Source organism: Toxotes jaculatrix, chromosome 18, assembly GCF_017976425.1.
Source record: "Toxotes jaculatrix isolate fToxJac2 chromosome 18, fToxJac2.pri, whole genome shotgun sequence".
In the NCBI taxonomy this organism is placed as follows: domain Eukaryota; kingdom Metazoa; phylum Chordata; class Actinopteri; family Toxotidae; genus Toxotes; species Toxotes jaculatrix.
Genome location: NC_054411.1, coordinates 3,182,565 through 3,204,039, shown reverse-complemented (window position 1 = coordinate 3,204,039; position 21,475 = coordinate 3,182,565). Strand labels below are relative to the sequence as shown.

The following is a 21,475-nucleotide window of genomic DNA, read 5'->3' as shown; positions in this document are numbered from 1 at the left end:
CATCAGAGAAGCTTCCTCCGCACACAGGAAGTTTTACCACATCCTTTCTCATGTTGGCCAGGGCTGTCTTTGACAAACAGAACAACATTCAATTCAAAACTAAAGGTAAAAAGATGAAACATCAAATACTACAAACAGTTCAGATATTGTTCTTTTATTGTGGTCAAACAAACATCATGCCAAGTAATAATGCACTTAAATGCATAACACACACTGGCACATTATATATATATATTTATACATAAAATACTTTAATAAGTGATTGTGCAATACATAAAATTTGCAGACATGATCTTTTTAAATCTGCAAATAATACAGCAGTATATAGAAAATAAGGCATAAATATGAGTAAAAGCTGAATAAAAGATTCATGTTACAGTGTTAACCTCAGTAAAGCCAGACATAGGTGCTATATCACATCAGATTTGTGGGACAGTGAGACTCTGGTTTCTCTGTGAACTCGATTCGTCCACAAACACACCCATCTCTAACAGTATGGCCTTTGGAATAGGGTGGGCATGACGGGACACATACAGCTTCTTCAGACTTTGACTCATGGGCGAAGGTTTATACTCTGTGCATGAATTTCCGCTCAGACTCGGGGCACATTTCACCTCCCATTTGTAGAACAGCCAGCCATGCTGCAGATTACAGAGTTCCTCCTTGACTCCAGCAGACAGAACTTGCTCACATTCTCCCAGCAGGTCGTCGTCCCAGCTGTTGTCTTCATCCCACACTTCAAATCTCACTCTTGGTCCTGAAGACAAATCCTGAGGGCCCAGATCGAGGACCGTGCCCCAGTGTGGGTTGTTGTTGTTGTAAACGACCGGAGATCGCCAGACCATCTGCCCGTTGAAGGACACCTTCACGTAAGCGTCTGTGGCTGTGGTGTGGTCACCCCAAAGATCGGAGGCCCGTTGTACCGTTATGATAACCCTTGCCATGCCCTTACGGGTCGGGCAGCAGTCTTGGTTTACAGCAGGCTCGTTGTGGCATTGGCAGACACAGGAATCTCTGGAGTCGCTCCTGATGCCGGCCTGACAGCGCTCACTGCAGTTCCTCCACAGACCTTTCTCCAGGATGTAATGGCTAATGGCTGAGCGCAGGTTCTTCCGGGCAGCTGTGTTCTCAGGCAGTAACTCATGAAGCGGGTTCAGGGAAGATGAAACTATGTCTGGGTTCTGTGGTACAGTGTTTAGCCATTCCTTGTAGGCCGCTGGATCTTTGTCGGCAGAGAAGAGAAGATCTGGCTCCATGGTATGACCCCCCTTTATTTCTGTGAGCCTGTAGAGGGAAGAGTTGTTCCAACAGCTGAGCTAAACTGACTTCTCTGATGCTGAGGTACAAATGAACAGAAAACATCTGCCTAAATCAACGAATGAAAAAAATGTTCTGTACCTGTCACTGAAGAGGCTGGAGAAGGATGTCTTACTTTCCATCTTCTCTGAGTCCTTCTTGCAGTGTTTTGCTTGAGTGTTTACTGTGACTTTGACGCTTGCGGACGCTTCAGCTTCCAGGCACATCTCCACCTCCTCCGTACTGAGGCCCTGCAGGCTGGCCTGGCACTGCCTGATGCTGGTCACAGACTGAACGCTTCCTCCCAATTTCACCTGGAATGGTAAGTGTGTTTACTTTTCTGCCAATGTGTTATCATTCTGTGTTATCAATATTTTTTAAATAAAATTGTTTTCATTCACCTTGCTGATGTAATGGGTCCCGAAGTTGTCAATCAGTTTATAAAATCGCTGCTTGTATTCAGGACTGTAGACTTTTGGGAGCTTTTTCACTGCTTTGTTAAACTCTTTGTGCAATTTGGGAGAGTTGGAAACTCTGTAGCTGTTTACAGTAAGAAACCAGACGAGAGGGAGAGACAGACCACAGTGAAACAATTGTACAACAGTGTTGTATTTATTTTCACACCCAGGGAGACTCCTGGTCTGCAGAGACTCCTGGTCTTCTTACCTGTAGTACTCGCAGGAGATGCTTTGGCTTGTGAAGCTGAACTTGTCATTCTTCGTTCTTTCCATGGAATAATCCGCCAGTTTGGAATGGGTGCCAGCCAGCATCGCCGAGCCGCTTTTTCCACCCACATTAAGTTCTAGATTGGTTTTCCAGTTGTTTTCCACAGAAGAGGTGCTGGAACTGACCAGAGACTCGCTGGATCGGTGAAGTTTACTGCCCACTTTTGTGCTGCAGGACTGTTGTGCCCTCCAGTCCACCACTAACAGGGGGAGCTTTTGCCTTTTGTTCTCCAGATAGGGGTTACTACACAGCATGCATGTTTTGTCCTTTCGTTGCCACTGATTCATGTTGAGCACAAAGGCCCCCTTACGCTCCATTTTGGTGATGTCGAAACCTTCCCCGGCCAGATTAGTACCTGGAGCAAATTCAGCTTCTTTGCACTCTCTGGGTGTCCCATCTGTGCATGACTGATGCGTCCACTGAGGGAGGGTCAGCATGAGGCTGGTACAGATGTAAATATACAGCAGAAACATGCTGCTACGTTGGGCGGCAAATGCAAACTGAAGGTTTATCCTGGAGAGAAAAAAAACTGTTTTGTTTATTAGGCTTTTCAGCTGCTTTTATAAGATGCACCGTTCTGCTCTCATGAGCTATCTCAATCAGATACTCTATGTTTAGAATAAAATCTTGTGGTTTGAGTCTTATCAGCACAATAAATCACTTTCAGTTTTGAATTTAAAGTCTTTATCTCCCTTTGACTGTCTCTCTTGTGGTGTACCTCACTGCCTGATTTTAGGACCTATTAGAAGTTTCTCAGGTCTGCTTTTTTTGCAAATACCTCATGAGGCAGGACACGCATTGAACACGTTTGTTATATCACAACTGAATGTTCTTGGGAAACACTGAATGTAAACCTCTCTTTTATTTGTTTACATGAAAACTTGGCAGGCCACCTTTACGTCTCTTCTCAGTCGCCCCATGGATGTCAAACATAGGATGACCAAAAACTTTCTACACCTAAATGACCAGAAGGCAAATCTCCTCATTTCCAGCCCCTCAGTTACTGTCAGTGGTTTAATTAACCGTTGACAATCGCTGCCATCTGTAGTCACTTTATTTCACATTAGATAAAACCTCATCTGTCTTTTAAGGATCAGGAGGCTGTTTCACATGCTTTGGTTAAAGTGTTGGTTCACCGTTTAAAGTGTTGGTTCACCGTTTTACAAATTTTTACAATGTAAAACAGAGTCAAGTTGAACTGAACTTGAGAAGACTAGTTAAAAAAAACTCAAAAGATTAAGTTGATTCAGCTGTTTACTCTGTTTGCTTTCACATTTTCTCAGATTAAAGAGTCAGTTCTTCACTTGACACCAACACATCACACACACTTAAGCTACTAGAGCCACCTCCCACCCCCCAGCACACACACACACACACACACACACCATTGCCCTTTTTAAAACCCCGTCTTAAGACCGATCTTTTAACAAAAGCATGTGAGTCTCCTCAACACTACACAATTGCTTTGGACAACATTTGTTGTTTTTAAATGTTCTTTATAAACGGATGGATTCGAATTACAGCATAAAAACTTGTCGAATTTTTAAAACGATTGCTTTAACAAACATGAAAGTACACAACACACAGAAAGACTAAGGGAAAAGTGAAAGAATATTTCAACATGAGCACATCAGTGTGGACTCACCTTCGTCTTGCTGGTTCATGCAGCACATGTGAAACTGCCTGTGAACAGGAATACCAGGGCTTTTTGTTCAAAATTAAAAAAAAAAAAAAGAAAGTAGGGTAGGAGGTGGCGAGTTGGTGAGGTGATAGTGGTTTTTAAGCGAAAAATGGAAAAAAAAAAAAAAAACGTGCTTTGAGAGTTTCATCGACGCTGAGCAGACTGAGGGGAGGAGCTGGTGGTCTACAGACGAATTCAAACAGACAATAGCAACCTAAAAGTACGACTGGCTTTCCAGTCACTAAGGCATCAGCGACCACAAACCTATCATTTCTCTGAAGTGGTGGTGGGCTGTGGCCATGTAGGGGGAGAGCAGAAGAATGTCACACACTAGTGATCAGTTTCCTGAGTATATTGCAAATGCATGTGACTTAATATATATGATAAGCTGTGATACAATTTAAGCTAGCCCTGTGGGAGAACTATGAGCCAAATGGGGCCAGTGCAGCAACAAACGCTGAAATGTGAGTATCTGAGTTTTTAAACTGGTAAAAAGGGGTTTATTTGTAAATCGAAGTAAATCTAAGATGCAGAAATTCATAGAGAAGATACCATTAAAGTTACAGACAAGGTAATGAGAACACAGGAAATGAAAATTAATAAATGCAAAGATTCACACATTTTAAAAACTCAGCATAAAGGAGATCTACAGTATAAAGCAGCAGTGCACATCAGAGAAGAACTAACTGAAGGCAAACTACATGAATGGTCTCTGTGTGATCTAAACATGAGGCCTAATTACTTTATACTCCTCTCGCCCTCTCTCTCTCTCTACAAATGAACATAGTATCAAAAATCCACAAACCAATAATGTGATTAAAATATAGAAAACACACTCGTACATGCTATAAAATGCCTGTATAGAAACAATAAAAAAATACGAAATGCAAATGCAAGAATATGGTTATAAGTAAAAGCTGCATTGAATCAAACTCACATTTCAAAAACTGCAAGGACTTTTATATGATCAGCTGCATATGCTTTGCTGTCCTGTGGAGGACCAGGCCGGGATGGGATAGTGAGGACAACATAGTCAAATATGGAGATAAAATAAGAATGATGAAACTGAATTTTCTATGAACTCTAAATTAGCTACTCACTTCTGTCAAATACAACTCTGATTTTACTTCAATTATTGATGCTGATTAAATTTAAAGATAAATTTTCTTTTCTAACTGATGTATTTCTCATCTTTTGTTGTCAGTAGAGATTTGACGCTGGATAAGACTTGTGGCTGATGCCTTTTGCTTAGATCAGTCTCTTCAGTACAATAAAAGAAATTCTGTTAACACCTTATATGTAAGCTTCAGTAAACATAGGTGTTATATCACATCAAATTTGTGACTCTCAGCAGTGAGACTCTGGTTTCTCTGTGAACTCGATTCATTCACAAACACACCCATCTCTAACAGTATGGCCTTTGGAATAGGGTGGGCATGACGGGACACATACAGCTTCTTCAGACTTTGACTCATGGGCGAAGGTTTATACTCTGTGCATGAATTTCCGCTCAGACTCGGGGCACATTTCACCTCCCATTTGTAGAACAGCCGACCATGATTCAGATTACAGAGTTCCTCCTTGACTCCAGCAGACAGAACTTTCTCACATTGTCCCAGCAGGTCGTCGTCCCAGTTGTTGTCCTGATCCCACACTTCAAATCTCACTCTTGGTCCTGAGGACAAATCCTGAGGGCCCAGATCGACAACCGTACCCCAGTGTGGGTTGTTGTTGTTGTTAATGACAGGGGAACGCTGGACCATTAATTTGTTTACAAACACCTTTACATAACCATCGGTGGCAGTGAAGTAGTCTCCCCACAGACCAGAGGCCCGTTGTACGGTTATGATAACCCTTGCCATGCCCCTACGGGTCGGGCAGCAGTCTTGGTTTACAGCAGGCTCGTTGTGGCATTGGCAGACACAGGAATCTCTGGAGTCGCTCCTGACGCCGGCCTGACAGCGCTCACTGCAGTTCCTCCACAGACCTTTCTCCAGGATGTAATGGCTAATGGCTGAGCGCAGGTTCTTCCGGGCAGCTGTGTTCTCAGGCAGTAACTCGTGAAGCGGGTTCAGGGAAGATGAAACTATGTCTGGGTTCTGTGGTACAGTGTTTAGCCATTCCTTGTAGGCCGCTGGATCTTTGTCGGCAGAGAAGAGAAGATCTGGCTCCGTGGTATGACCCCCCTTTATTTCTGTGAGCCTGTAGAGGAAAGAGTTGTTCCAACAACTGAGACAAACTGACTTCTCTGATGCTGTAGAGATGTTGTAGAGGTGCAAATGAATAGAAAACGTGATAACTGTATGAGTAAATACCTGTCGTTGAAGAGGCTGGAGAAGGCTGTCTTACCCTCCGTCTTCTCAGTGTCCTTCTTGCAGTGTTTTGCTTGAGTGTTTACTGTGACTTTGATGTTTGCGGACGCCTCAACGTCCAGGCACATCTCCACCTCCTCCACGCTGAGGCCCTGCAGGCTGGCCTGGCACTGCCTGATGCTGGTCACAGACTGAACACTTCCTCCCAGTTTCACCTGGAATTATATATTTAAACTTTATCTGCATATATCTTTGTATAGTTTCACTAATGTGTGTATTTCTTGATAAAATTGCATTTTGTTATTTGGTGCAGCCGCGCTATCGTTTGATTTACCTTGGTGATGTAATGGGTGCCGAAGTTGTCAATCAGTCGGTAAAATTGTTGTTTGTTTTCGGGGCTGTACGTTTCGGGGAGCTGTTTTACTGCTTGGTGAAATTCTCTGTGCAGCTTTGAGGTGCTGGACACTCGATAGCTGTTTACAGCGAGACACCAGGCAAAAAAACAGAGAGCAGAATGAAACAGACATACAACAGGGCTGCATTTGAACTTTATAGTTCATTTATTTGTCATTGAATTTTGCAGCGAGGGGACAGTGCAGAGACTCCTGGTCTTCTTACCTGTAGTACTCGCAGGAGATGCTTTGGCTTGTGAAGCTGAACTTGTCATTCTTTGATTTTGCCATGGAATAATCTGCCAGTTTGGAATGGGTGCCAGCCAGCATCAGTGAGGCACCTTTATTTCCAACATTAAGTTCTAGATTGGTTTTCCAGTTGTTTTCCACAGAAGAGGCGCTGGAACTGACCAGAGACTCGCTGGATCGGTGAAGTTTACTGCCCACTTTTGTGCTGCAGGACTGTTGTGCCCTCCAGTCCACCACTGACAGGGGGAGCTTTTGCCTTTTGTTCTCCAGATAGGGGTTACTACACAGCATGCATGTTTTGTCCTTTCGTTGCCACTGATTCATGTTGAGCACAAAGGCCCCCTTACGCTCCATTTTGGTGATGTCGAAGCCTTCCCCGGCCAGATTAGTACCTGGAGCAAATTCAGCTTCTTTGCACTGTCTGGGTGTCCCATCTGTGCATGACTGATGCGTCCACTGAGGGAGGGTCAGCATGAGGCTGGTACAGATGTAAATATACAGCAGAAACATGCTGCTACGTTGGGCGGCAAATGCAAACTGAAGGTTTATCCTGGAGAAAGAAACTGTTTTAGTTAAACAAGCATAAGCAAGTGAAGCAGACCCATCTCGAAGCTGCTGTTTTTATTCAAGATTGTAGAAAAATTGTTTCCACACAACTGATTTAATTTATGAACAACAATCACAAAAGATGGGCTTGCTTCCATTGGAGACTTGAACTTTAATTCTTCTGTGTCTCAGTGCCGTCCTTGACATAGACTTAACACACTCAATATCAGCTACCATTTTTATGCAGATGATATTCATCTTTATATTCGGACAAAGCCTCGCCACCAATTTGTCCCTTGTTGTGTCTTGCTTTCCTGAAATCAATAACGTGATGTCCAGAAATTTCAGAGAGAGAACAGAGATCAGTACTAACGTTATTAGCAGTCTCTGGTATATTCTGAGTACCTTGTATAATAATGTAGAAACCTTCAATCTCTGTGTCATTTTTGACACCAAGCTGTCTTCTGATGCTCGGGTGACTAAAGTCCTGTTTTGTTTGGATGATATACTTTTTAGATTTGTTCACTCCCTTCATTCACTGCTCTAGAAAAGGTCATCCAGGCTTTTGCCTCCTCCAGACTTGACTATTGCAATGCGCTTTATTCTAGTCTCTACAGACAAAGGAATAAAGTCTATGATTCATACAAAATGATGCTGTTGAGAAGCTAGCTCAACACCAAGTCATCCGGTATTTCACTGTTTGCCTGTGATTTTCACGATTGGTTTTAAGATTTCACTTTCTTTTATTTGTGATTTGCTAGTTCCCTTTGAGTTCCCGACCAGTGTTTTTTCTTAATTTTTGTTTTAATTATTTTATCTTACATATTTCATTTTGCTTGCTTTTTTATTCCTTCATTTACTGTAAATCACTTTGTACCTTTGTTATATAGAAATACAAAATAAGCATTAGATAAAATTAGATTAACAATAACAATAATAATAATAATAATAATAATAATAATAATAATAATATCAGTAATTACATATCCAATATTTTCAAATAAAGTTTAAGAGCATTTCAAAATGGGCAGATTTTCAAAGACTCACCTCTGTCTTGCATGTGCACGGTGAATGCATGAATCTGGGTTTGAGCATCAATGCAATACTTTCAAATACTTTTAAAGACAAAGAACGGGGTGTTTGATGGGAGGATGAGGTGACAAAGACTTGGTGGATGGGTTGGGGGGGGGGGGGGGGGGGGTGTTTTGACACTTTGTCACTGTCGCTGTCGCCAGTGGTGGTGGACTGAGGTCATAAGTGAGAAAAAGAACCTGCACTGTTAAGTTTCTCACCATCATGACCACCATCTCACCATCTGACAAGTTTAGTGAGCCACGCTCAGAAAATTGGGGTGTTTCAGCAGCAAATACTGACATGTTTATTTATACATGACAAAAAATGATATCTGAAACAGAGAAATTCACTTGCAGCAGAGAAACTGCTAAATTTACAGTAGCCCATGCAGACAGGAGAGGAGTGAAAATCTGAAGCGTGAAAAGAATATTTGTGCTCTTCACTTCACTCCTCCACTTTCTGGGAACCTTAGCCACAACTGATTAACATGTGACATGTGGTTCTTTCAGAGCAAAGCAGGTCTTGTTTGTCAGGGTCCCACAGATGTGCAGCTGTCATATGGTCCAAGCATGAGAAGTGGAGGTGGTGTGATTCATCTAGATCCTCAACTGTCCTTTCCCATTAGAGGATTACAGCACGTCACTTGCTGCCTTCAAATGCTCCTGGGAAACGTCTAACTCAACTACATTTGTGGAAAAATGTAACCTATAATCACAGTATTTGTGTTGTTGTTTTGCATTAGAATTCAAGCAGCTTTTAGCATTTTATTCCGTAATAATCGTCTGTAAGCGCTCGGGAGGTCTATTAGTCCTTCACATGTGTATTACAGTATTTGATCACTGTTCAGCAGGGATGCTTTTATTGTGAGCTGCATGGCAAAGCCTCACTCATTAAGATTGACATATTCTTGTCATAGTCTTCCTCTATATAAAACAAAATGGCCCCTACTTGAATCACAAAGGTGAGGCACCTGAATTTCTCATAATTATAACCTGAGATTTCCACAATTTATTTGCATATTTCACAATTAATATTTAAATATTCATCTAAATATTCACTATTAAATATTTGGTTTCTCTGCTGTAATAGTTTTCAGAAAATTCAGCACCTGGGCGTTTGGAAAAGAAGGGCTGACTTGATTTTTAAAATCTGTAATTATAATATTACTACAGTAGGAAACGAGACGTGTTGTTGCTGTAGTGAATACATTTATTATTGGTAGTAACTTACAAATTATAACTGTGCTTTTTTCCCCAGTGAGCACAGGTGAGAACTACAATATTTCTGGCTGTATTGAAGGCAGCCACAGCTCGGTCGGTGTTGGCATTTACATTTGCCAAGTGCAACCAAGCAGCATCAAACTACACTTAGTCAACCAAAATATTACCAGAAGTGAAAAGAATGTACCTACAAAATAAAATCTGCTCTTTAGATTAAAGCATTTTGGTGTGTTTTAAAAGATGAGACTGGATAAACAACCACACAAAGTGAACTTCTTCTTTGAGGAGGCAAGTCCCAAAAGTTTCAGCCCGGCTGCATGCCTGTTGGTTTGAGTAATCTGGTTAACTTTTGTTTTGAATTCTGGATTTTATGGACCTTGGTCTTGTGGTCTTGTGGAGCAGTACTGGCTGACAGAATATGTACACAGTATACACAGGACAGAAGGTAGAGAAAGGAGGGGGGGCCCGCTGTGGCCTAAAAATGTTAACCAGTTTCAGTTAAACTCAACTGATCAATGAACATGCATGGTCTTTATGAGCACTGTGCCTTGATTCAACACCTGTGTGGAATTTTAAATCAATATAATTCCCTGCATTCAGACTGTGTACTACCACAGCAACCTGAACCTGTAACGTTCTGGGCACAAACACTTCTATAACACCAAATTCAGCCTTTATTTCAGTGTTTGAACCTGAGCTGAAAAATGTTGCATGTGTAACGATGCTGAAGTTTCACTTTCAGCAATAAGGGAGAAAGTTAAGGGAAACTTAAATGACAATACTTAGCAACTAAATCTTCATATTTTTATCCAATTCTTGTCGTGATAGGGTGCTAGACATCCTTCCTGAGCCCTTATCACTGTTTAAAACCTACTATCAGATTTGAGGAACCCTTATCTTATTTATTTTAAAAAAGGTGTTTTTTCACTCTGTTCACAAATCAACTGGAAGTTTCACAAAATCTAAACTTTATAGTGTATTTTAACCAGTCTTTACCTTATCTGGGTTAATCTACTCCAGATTTGACAAATCTAAATACATTATACATATATGTTTTTTCTGTTGGTGTTGATTTGAGGTTTCACAAACCTGAAAGTTGGTTTTAAACAGCGCTGAGGCTTTAACTACGATGTGTAACAACTTTTCGCAATGATATGTGGATAACGGCGAATAGGTTGCTCAAGATTGTCATTTGCGTTCCCCTTAACTGCCGAACCAGAATCAAGCTTCAGAGGGTGGGTGCAGGTTTTATTTTGAAGACAGGGACCGGAAGTGTCGTTATTATTCCACGCAAATTGGCCGTTGTGTAGGGCAATGCAGGGGGACCTGAGGCCGCCAGGAAGGCTCCGCATTTCAAGGAATACAGCCGGTCGGAAATAATGGTGGAACGTAATTGGATAAAACACATGTTGGATAAACTGAGCACAACCTTCACGGACCGGGCCGTTTGTGTTTGGGGTCAGTCGGCTCAAATTTCAGCGCCCTTATCCCAAGTCACAGGACGTCGGTAGCCGCCTGTCCGGCTTGCTAGCCCGCAGTCCTTCCCAAAATCTCCGCTCCGGAGTCACGGACCTCATCTGTTTTTTAATAGCATCGCGAAAGCTAGCCAGCCTCGCACGGAAACGGACCTGGGCATATGATACCCGTCTGCTTTCGTTACAGTGAAGGTATGACCTGCTAGTCCTCTACTGCAAATCTGACGCTAGGATCGAGCTAGCATCATCTGGAGTTGGATGGACCTGCGGCTCACACAGCATCCCTGCCCGCGGCGCGTTCAAGCCTGCGCTTCTGCGGCGGAATGCTAACTAACGAGGAAGCGGCTTTAACATGACGAGGAACATTTTGTCTCTCAACTGCCCAAGGCTTTCGGGAGCAACGCTGGCATTTTATACATGCCAAATGTAATGACCGTCCCGAGGTTGCACCATGTATGTGGCTGGCCGTGTCTGTCTCCAGCCCCGCGGATGACACTCACACAGGTACCGGCGTTTCAAAGCGAACAGCGGCGGCGCGGACACACCGTCGCCGGGTAGCGCTGAGAGACTCAACGGGGGCTTGCTAGCGCCAAGCTAGGCGGCTAACAGCACAATATTTAGAAAAAAAAAAATCCCTAACAAATACCAACACCAATGGTATCCCATAAGGTTTTAGTCGCAATAATCTTACTAAACGTGTATATAGGTGTACAGTCCATTTTTTACTTATTCGGCGGCGTCCTATTAACGGTCTTGTTTGCTATGGCATTTTTAAATGGACCCAGGCTGCTGGACTGGGCGAGCTCACCTCCACATCTTCAGTTTAACAAATACGTCCTAACGGGATACCGGCCAATCTCCTCCGTGCAGGACTGCATCAGAAGCCTGTTTTACCTGCACAATGAACTTGGAAACATATACACTCATGGTGAGTACAAATAAATAAATAAATAAATAAATAAAAATCAGCATGAGCTGCTTAGTCAGCAGGCGAGATTCTCTGTAGCTTGTGTGATTTTGAATGTTAACCCTCATCAGTACAGATACACATATACTGAAGAATGCCAAGCCAGACTCTGCACTGAAGCCTGGACATTAATATGTGACCACCATCTGATCACTCAGTATTAAAATACCTTTGAGAGTGATATTTTGGTGATAAATGTACACCCCTAGCTAAAGTCCTCGGTGGTGGAAAGTAACAAAGTGCTGTACTTAAGTGGAGCTGCAACAGTTAGACAATTAATTGATCGGTTATTTGACCAAATGTTAGTCAGAAACTGTTTTGATCGTTGAATAATTGTTTAAGTCATTTTTTGAGCACAAACTTTGAGCACAATTAATTTTTTTACGTTCTTACATTACTGTAAATGTAATGTTTTGAGATTGTGGACTGTTGGTTGGAACACATAAGACATTCAGAGATGTCACATTGGGCTTTATTCACCATGTTTGTGATTCATTAATCGAATAATTGTGAAAATAATCAACACATTAATCAGTAATAATAATATTAGTGAGTTGCAGCCGTATATTTAATGATTATTTTGAATTTTAATGCTACTTCATACTGGACTGAACTTGGTTGATTAGTGGAATAATCATTTGGGTCAGTAATTTAGTTTAAAATTACTCCAGATTGACCAGTTCCAGTAAAAGTAAATCATTAAAATGCTACTTCCACATGAATACATCAGTAATATTTTTCCAATATAATAATATAATCAATCATCAATCACAGAGGCTGTTTGTTTGGATAACAAGTACTTTTACTCTGCACTTCTGTGCTTTTACTAAAACAATCTTTGTTTTTGTTTTTTTGTTTGTTTTTTTTTTAAAGTTTGAAATAAAGATTTGTTTAACTGAACTGCACATAACGGAAAAACTACCGGGAGTGACTTTTTCATCTGGTCCAAAATGTCAGCGTTACACAATATGCTATTCTTGTAATAGGTTGGAGCAAGCCAAAATTTATTGCAGTCGCGTGTTAATCTGAGCAGCCAGAGGTGAGACTGACGTGTCAGCTTGTTAGCAGTCTGCATGTAATCTGTTTTCAGATTGATACGATCAGACTGCCAGCAGCATGGCACACAGTGTCACGACTGCTTTATTTTGCCCTCTCTTGCCTCCATTAAAATACATCCAATAGTATTGTAGAACGCAGTGCATCATCTGTGTTCACTGACTTCTGAGAATCTGACAACTTCCTCAGTCTGAAGGTCATCACTTCCTGGCTCTCCAACTGCGAGCAGTCACAGAATAAACTGCGGTAGTGATCATCAGGGAAGTGGCCCTGGAGGTCTTTGGAAGTCCAATGACGTCCGCTGAGCACGTGACCTCATGCACCATTGTCTATATAAGGCAGCGATGTTTGATCCGCTGACATTGAGAAGAAAGATGCAGAGGTGTTTGTAACTCAGGTGGAACACATTTGTTTTTGTTTTTTATTGTGTGGCAACATTTCAGCTAACTTTCATAAGCTGATTCGTTTTGCATATGAACACAAAACATCCTGCCCTCCACTGAGTTCATGCTGTGGGCCTTCAGAGGAGGGTCCTCTCCACCCACCGACTCAGGACGTGGGGCACAGATAACACACTTAAAATAGATGTGTTACAGTTAATCGCGTTGCCTTGTATCACCTGGCTGGGACAAACGCCTTGACATTGGGAAAGGCAGCGTGAGCAAAAATAAGGGGCAGGGTGTGGGATATGTGTGTCGTGCAGTGATAAATGATCGTAACAACTGTATGTGGATCAGATTTCAAGGTCTGGATTTTGCTCACGTAGCAGTGAGCGCCTCCCCCCTTGCCAGATAGAGAAAGTTCAGTTGGAGCTATGTAGCCATTAGCAGTATGGGCCCTTTGCTGCATCAAAATAAGAGCTTAGTGTGAGCCTTGTCTTTCTCTCAAAGGTTTACACTGATAAGTTTGTGCCAATCAGGTAGGTTTCCCCTCTGCTCCACATTATTCTTGCTGGTGTCTGCACACACTCAGCAGTGTTGCGAGCCCTTCGCAGCTTCTCATTCTTGTACAGTTAAAAAAAAAAAAAAATGTTCGCGGGCTCGAAAAGTCCTGAGCTAGATAATCCATCACAATAAACATGACACCTTAATTTGGTTCTGTCAAAGTTTCTTTGTTATTTTATGGCGCTTGAACTGATAGTTTTCATACCAGTGTGCACATTATCTCAGGCATCTGTTTCATGTCAGTCACAGGATGCCCACAGGAAGAAAAAAATCCTTGTTGCTTTACAAATTTTACAGACACAATTATGTGATTACACACAGAATACACTGCAAAATGGAAATTAGATCTGTTAAGTACATGCCACTGTGAGTGAATGAAGGTTTGTTCCTGTTAATTGCCTGTGATTCAGGTGTGTTTGAGTGTTGGGTCTTGACACGAGCAAAACATGAACTTTGCCTTTAATTACAGCAGGTAGTTACAGGCAAAGCCAACGCTAATAACCTGTGCCCTCCCTGTTTCTTTATCCCTCTGCTCCCCAGGCATTCCTTTGGTTTGCTTCCTGGTGCTGCTGCCTCTCAATATTCCCTGGTCTCAGATCAGCGTCACGTGGCTGGGTGTGGTGCACTTTCTGGCTTGCCTGTCGCCCCAGCTGGGCTCTGTGCTCTACCACCTCTTCATGAACCATGAGGGAGGGGAGCCCGTCTACCACACCCTCCTCAAGCTTGACGTTTGTGGAATCTGCATGATCAACACACTGGGTGAGTCTTCGTCTCGGACGCTCAGCAGGTTTCTTCACCGTTTATCATTTGGGATTCACTGTCGGCCGTCCCCCTGTTATTGCCGGTGTGTTTACTTTATGGGTGGAATTTTTCCTTATTGATTGTCAATGATTTACCACGGAAGTGATTTGCTTGGAGGTGTACCAGTATTGATTTGTCAGGACAAATCTGACTGCTGAGTACTTTGCGAAGTCAGTTGGCCAGTGCGAGCAATGATCCAAGTTCTGAAATGATTATTGATCTGTGCGTGCTGCCTGTATTACCCTAATATAAGAGAAAATGACAAGTTCACCATTTTGCATTTATCTATGTGCTCATGTCCTTTGAATACACTTCATAGATTGGCTTACTCTGCACATTATACTGTCAATAATACAGTAATAAATAAATTGTGATGCCATCTTAGGCAGTATTAATATAAAGCAGCTTTACCTGTTAAGTAAAATGACCATTGAAGGGCTGTACCTGTGTGACCACAGTAATAATCATTTATTTCCTAGAACACTACATTTACCACCTCTGACTTTGATTTAATTTTGCATGGAATCATATAATTGAGTCAAAAATAACGAGATGTTCTTGATCCAGCCGTTGATCGACTGATGGAACTTTTACATGACAAGAGTTAAGAGCGACATTTAACACATATTCAGACAAAATAAAAATAAAAAACTGTGGCTTTGAATGAGGTTTACACCCTGGCCTCTGAGCATTGTGGGTCAGGCGATGTGTTGCTGCTGAGTATGGTCCTCTGTGTCTGCACTGACTTTCGTTTGTGTGTTTCCTTGTCTCAGGGGCTCTGCCCATTGTCTACAGTACACTGCTGTGCTACCCGTTCATCCGCACTGTTGCCCTGTTAGTCTACATCCTGCTGTCCAGCCACGCCATCTACTGTGCCGTGACGGCTCGGAGCAGTGTCCGCCGGCTGCGCTCCTTCGCCTGGCAGGCTCTTTTCCGTTTTTCCTTCTTCCTGCTCCGCTGGGTGGGCGTGGGCGGTGGCAGCCCCACCTCTCTACGCCACTTCCTCATGATGGACGCGCTGGCCGTGCTGGGCGGGGTCATCAACATCACACGCATCCCCGAACGCTTCCGCCCGGGCCTCTTTGACTACTGGTGCAACAGCCATCAGATTATGCATGTTCTGGTGGTGGGCTCCATCCTCTACCTGCACTGGGGCGTGCTGGACGACCTGCTGTGGATCAACAGCTACAACTGTCCCTCAGACTGACCCCGTCAGCAGCCCCCGTCTCCTCATAAGGAGCACTGGGGTGTCAGATTAAAGGACAGTCTTGGGGGAGGGGGTTGTCTGGAGAGGGAAGGGGCAACAGGGGAAATCAGGGGGAACTGACGCAGTGAGGTGAGACGATATGTCGCCTGTGCATGTGGTCACCTCACGCGCTCAAACTCAGAATGTCCATATCTTCGTCCATCTCAGTACTGTGTGCGAATACAGGCAAGTAACACGCACAAGCATTTCGACTCCCTCACTCGCCACAAACATGGACGCACACGTGTATACGGACACACACACACACTCACTCACTCACAAAAATATAAAAGGAAATATTTTTAATCAGTAAATTTATCAGCTGAGTGTTGAACACTATGAAGTCTTAGGTAGAGGCTCCAGTGAAAGGTTACCGTGGAGTTTGAAGCTTTTACTTGATAGCGGAAGTTTCACTCGAGCACCATTCGATGTGGTTGATTACGACAGTCTGTGGCTAAATGATATCACATGCTCAAGTTCTCTTAGATGTCACTGTTGCTACCTATGCAGCACATCCATGTTTCAGCTCATGCACATCGCATACACAACACAGACTCAGACTCCCTCACACCTATATTTTTATACTACATGTACATACTGTAAGTGCTGCACTAAGCACTGAGAGAGTTTTCACTTTGTCCATCTGACTGAATTTTACTGCACTGGTTGTTCTGTTTGTGTTTCCTTGTTTTCTGCCACTGCCTCTGTCTCGGTGTGCGTCGGCCTGATTTGTCCTCACTGTCACATGATGACGAGGCGATGAGGATGGGTGAGGGGGTTCATTCCTGGCTTTGGCCACACGTTAGAATCAGTCGAGCAGTGTTATCAGCTTCGTTTGCACCTGAACTCAGTGCCAATGAAACTCAGGCATTTAGAATCAGAGAAGAAACTGCACACGTTTATAGACTGTGTTGTTCAGAGGCATTACTGTTTGCCAAACGTCTGCTTGTCTTGTTTGTTTATGACAGCCTCATGCCATAAGGAAGATTTTCACCACTACTTCCTTTTATGTAAGATGAGGTTTTATAACTTTTCTGCTCGTTTGTTTTTGTAAACCACAATAATTTACATTTTAAAAATGATTTTAGATGATAATAGTGTCCAAAGATGACGTGACACTGAAATGCCACCATATTTACATTAAATCCTGACGTACCTGTGACAGCAGGATGCACTAATCGTTAATGGGTTGCCACAACATTTGCCAACTTTTACGGCAACTTAAATCTAATTATAAGTTCCTGAAATTTTTAAATATTTTTACACTGCAACTGTTCAGACAAACAAAACAAACAAAAACCAACCTACCTATTGGTACAGTTTGCACAAAATACTGTCATCAAGAAACATATTTATTATTCTTTGTGTTTAGTTGAAACTGTCTGCAGATATGGATAATAATTGTGTGTCTGTCATCTGCTTTAACGGTTTACGTTGTTGCTGTGCTGGCTGACGGGTCAGGTTAGAGGTCAGAGAACATCTTTTGTGCAAATCCCAAGGATTAGCTTCTCATTTTCACCCTTCACACTGTTTTTCCCCAGCGATTTTTGACTCCTGTGTCTCACAGTAAGAGAATAGACCTGTCTCCATGCACATGCCATTCATAATAATCAGCAAGGAAAAACACTGTTATGTGACTCTTAAATCTTGTGCAGTGTCAGTTTTCCTGAGGCTCGAATGAACCCGATTCTACTGTATTTGGATGTTTACTTTTACGCTGACCGCAGATATTGATGGTTTACAGGGGTCGGTTGTTATTGCCACTTTATACTTTCTTGTTTGAATGCACAACTTTTGCTCTGCAGCTGGATTTGTGTCCTGTGGCAGAGCACAGCTTGACTTGCACTTATTTTTTTTAAACCCGAATAGAGGTCAGACACTTTCGAGTGTTTTTTAAGTGGTGGAGTATTTTATTAAGCTGCTGACGTAGCCGAGCAGGAATGAACCCCTACACCCTCTTGTCATGTATAAGTTACAGGGGTTCTGTGTGAATGTTCCTTCACGCTCGAGACTAGTGATTGAAGCCTGATTTCTTTTCTAAAGGCAGACTTGACTTTCTTAATGACATTGCACTTGTTTCCCATGCCAACAGTCGACAACAGCCGCCCACTGACTAGTTGCCAATCCAGCCACCCCCACTTCATCTCGCCAAATTAGCAGTGTCTGAGGTGTTCCTGTGCTAACACTGACTCATAGGTGAAGATGGATTTCCCACAGTCCTCGTCACGCACCTCAGCCTCAGACTGCCCCCACCCCCCACCCCCCAGCCCCACCACTTCCCCACCCCTTGCCTTGATGAAGGGTCAGAAACTGTGCGTCTCCTAGTCTCACTCTGACGCACTGATTATTACCTACTATGACGGTGGTACAATGTAAAAGCTGAAATTAATGTACTTTTGGCCACTGAATGAAACTGACAAAAATGCATGAAAGTAGCTGTGAAACAGAAACTGATGTCTCATAGTGTTAGCTAACTGTTTGTTCATTGTAGCCGTCCACAGGCCGTTAAGACACTTCTGGAAATGACTGCGTGGGTAGGCGGGGGCTGGGAGGGTAGCCGGTTGGTGGGTGGGGGTTTGGGGGGAGGGGGAGGGGAGATGATTGAACAGATCAGATCGGCGACAATACATCACTATCAAATAAACTGCACTGTTCATTGTTCTCAAAAGGGCTTTGAATCAAAGTAAACTACAATTCTGAATCATATTTAAAGTCCATATAAATAATGTAAATACATGTATGTAGATTATATATACATACAGTGCAGAAAATATACCCTTATATAATTCATTTTTGATACATACACAGTATGTTAAGGAAAGAAAAATAAGAAGACATGGGTTTAATGGTTTGCCATATATAAGCTGCTGCTCTCTTTCACAGCCAAAGCGAGACATGAGAGAGGGAAGTGGACGCAGCTCGGTGGTGGTGCTTCAGATTAATATCAAAGACGTGTGTTTGCTTAGCTATATCCATATGTATGTGAACAACACAGAAAAAAACTGAACCTGTTTTCAGTGCTAATGTAGAGTTGTTTGACCTTTTGTGACCCTAACTAAGAATGCTTTTCATTATTTAAGTGTAACCGCGGTTTTTTTAGACACGTGGGTTAAGACATTTGTGACCATCGCGGGGGGAATCTTGGCGGGCATGTGAATACCTCGTGACTACCACTGGTCTATCTATGCATTATCAGCCGAGGGATACGAAACCGTGAGGTCGATCTGTGTTTGTTTAAAAAGAGCTCTCTGGTCTGCTGTAACGGAGGGCTTCACTCCAACATCCTGGGTCTCCCACTTCTCAGGGTGCCATAACAGTAGCTGTAACATCCAAGGCCCGACCTCTGCTGTCTGAAACATGGCTGTTAGGTTTAAGTCTACCTCCACCTGCCCTCTTTGTCCAGTCTGTCCACATTATGAAGCTACGGAAAAGATTGGACAGAAGGGAAAGAGAAGGTGGAAAGGGAGTTTTTCTCTGAAAGTCATGTTACAGTAGTGGAACCTGGCCAGAAAAATTGGTCTTTGTCTTTTTTTTGTCTGTATGTTAAATGAAAAAAAACAAAAACATGATGTATGAAAACATCACTAACAAAACAAAATTCTGTTTTTTTTTTAATATAACACAGGTGCCGGATAGCCTGTTAATGACCTGTTTATAATGGATTACCTGTATTGTTATATACTGATAATTATGATTACTGTTATTCTGTGGATCCTAATAATGACACTGGTCTATATGTACAGATAATGAGACAAGCCCTTTCCTTTAGGATGAAGGGAGCTTTCAGGAGGGTCTGTCTGTTATTGTTTCTTCATATCTGCAATGTCGTGGCATTTTTACACTGACAAAGGAGTGAGTGTGGCTCCATCTAGTGGAAGTTCATGTGCACTGATGCAGGCATTACTGTAGCCATACTGCAGCCGAGTGAACCTAACTGATAGGTAGTAATACCGTCAGCGCTGGCGTGCAGTTATTCTCCAGGGTTGTTAATTTATATTTCCAGGCCATGTGTGTACACATGTGTGTATGAGCTCTCCTGCAGAACCCATACAAGCATGAAATCTGTATGTTGTCCGGTTTACTTTCTCCCGTTGCACTGACGGGGTGCTGATTGCATCCCCGGAGTGCCTCGTTATCCAGTCTGTGCGCTTGCAAATTACCGTGCACGAACACAGACACACAGTTTGTCCCTGTGCTGTGGTTCACACATCTGTCCAACATTAGTGTCCTGTGTAACAGACAGGCTCTCACACTCCTCAGTCTCCAGCAACGATTGTGCAATAAACTGAAGTCTATATTTTTAAAAAAAAATGCCTGTAGGACATCTTTTTCATCCATTTTTAGTTTATTGAGATATGTGTGTGTGTGTGTTGGTGTGTGTGTGTGTGTGTGTGTGTATTTAGAGTTAGTGTAAAGGTTAGTGTGTAGTTGAGGTAGTTAAAGTTACAGAGTTATCAAAGAGATTGAGAAGCCTCGCACAAGCTTACATCAATTTATATAATTAAGACGTCTTACTTTTAATGTCACATTACCAAACAGACATTGATTATTTTTCAGTAATGTAACTGTGCTACTTTGGTGAAGATTGGGCGGGTGTGAGGTTCTTTTTGGGCCAGGGAATGCATTACATGCTCACAAGTGTGCATGTTTAATTAGGACTGAACGTCCCCACAATGACAGAGGGGAAATCCCACAAAGTGAGGACACTACTTGGCCTCAACTCAAATTCATGTAGTGAACCAGGCTAGGGATTACTTTATATCAAATGATGACCCTCACAAGTATGGAAGTGTGTGCGCATGTGTGATACGGATTAAACGTCCTCACAATAATGTAAAGATAAGAAAGCAACGACCTTGCACGGGTTACAGCTCAGGTGTAAGGCTCCACAAAGGGCTCCACATCAATACAGTATTCCCACTAATTTGGGAGACGTGCATGAGACAGTGGTCAGAACTGAAGCAGCAGAGGTCAAGATTTCTGATCCCTTGGATGGGACAAAAAGGCCAGAGCCTACATTTCCCATAATGCAAGTCACTTGTGTCTCAGTACCCACATCTGTCAAATTTGTCATCCACAGTTTGGAAAGCAGAGTTTTTAAGTTAAAATTGGGTTTGGTGTGGGAGTCCATCAGTCAGTTGTGTGTAATATTAGTAAGATTAAGAGTTAAAGGATATATTTAAATCAATTAGTGTACAGAGAATCAAAAACAACTGATCACGCAGTCGTCTCATCACTTTCCCAACATGTCTCATAATGTTGCAGCACAGGCTGCATGAAAACCTTTCCTGTCAGATTTCAGGGTGAACTGCATCTCCACCCTCAGCTGCACGTCTCAGCAGTGCATCACTTCCAGCTGAAGCCTCTGTGACCCGGTAATGCTTTTTAACCCTTTTTGTGGTCACTGTGCTCGTCAGAAACGAAGCCAAGGGTGCAGTAGACTGAACTTCATACAATCACGGCACACGCTCTTCTGACATTTTGATCTAG

The 21,475-nt window shown here is 42.6% G+C and overlaps 3 protein-coding genes across 3 annotated transcripts; 1 reads left to right on the top strand and 2 right to left on the bottom strand.

The window, feature by feature from the left end:
• Window positions 1–142: 142 nt before the first annotated feature.
• LOC121198730 (perforin-1-like) lies at window positions 143–3,791 on the bottom strand. The gene is made up of 5 exons (XM_041063031.1): window positions 3,668–3,791; window positions 1,963–2,535; window positions 1,698–1,836; window positions 1,399–1,610; window positions 143–1,284 (listed from the first exon to the last, which is right to left on the bottom strand). The coding sequence occupies exons 2-5, from the start codon at window positions 2,493–2,495 to the stop codon at window positions 420–422; spliced, it is 1,749 nt and encodes a 582-aa protein (XP_040918965.1). The 5' UTR covers window positions 2,496–2,535; window positions 3,668–3,791; the 3' UTR covers window positions 143–419.
• A 54-nt stretch (window positions 3,792–3,845) lies between these two features.
• Window positions 3,846–8,320, bottom strand: LOC121198729 (perforin-1-like). The gene is made up of 5 exons (XM_041063030.1): window positions 8,250–8,320; window positions 6,634–7,206; window positions 6,350–6,488; window positions 6,019–6,230; window positions 3,846–5,905 (listed from the first exon to the last, which is right to left on the bottom strand). The coding sequence occupies exons 2-5, from the start codon at window positions 7,164–7,166 to the stop codon at window positions 5,026–5,028; spliced, it is 1,764 nt and encodes a 587-aa protein (XP_040918964.1). The 5' UTR covers window positions 7,167–7,206; window positions 8,250–8,320; the 3' UTR covers window positions 3,846–5,025.
• A 2,489-nt stretch (window positions 8,321–10,809) lies between these two features.
• paqr4a (progestin and adipoQ receptor family member IVa) lies at window positions 10,810–21,423 on the top strand. The gene is made up of 3 exons (XM_041061662.1): window positions 10,810–11,899; window positions 14,479–14,697; window positions 15,513–21,423. The coding sequence occupies exons 1-3, from the start codon at window positions 11,626–11,628 to the stop codon at window positions 15,944–15,946; spliced, it is 927 nt and encodes a 308-aa protein (XP_040917596.1). The 5' UTR covers window positions 10,810–11,625; the 3' UTR covers window positions 15,947–21,423.
• The last annotated feature ends 52 nt before the right edge of the window (window positions 21,424–21,475 follow it).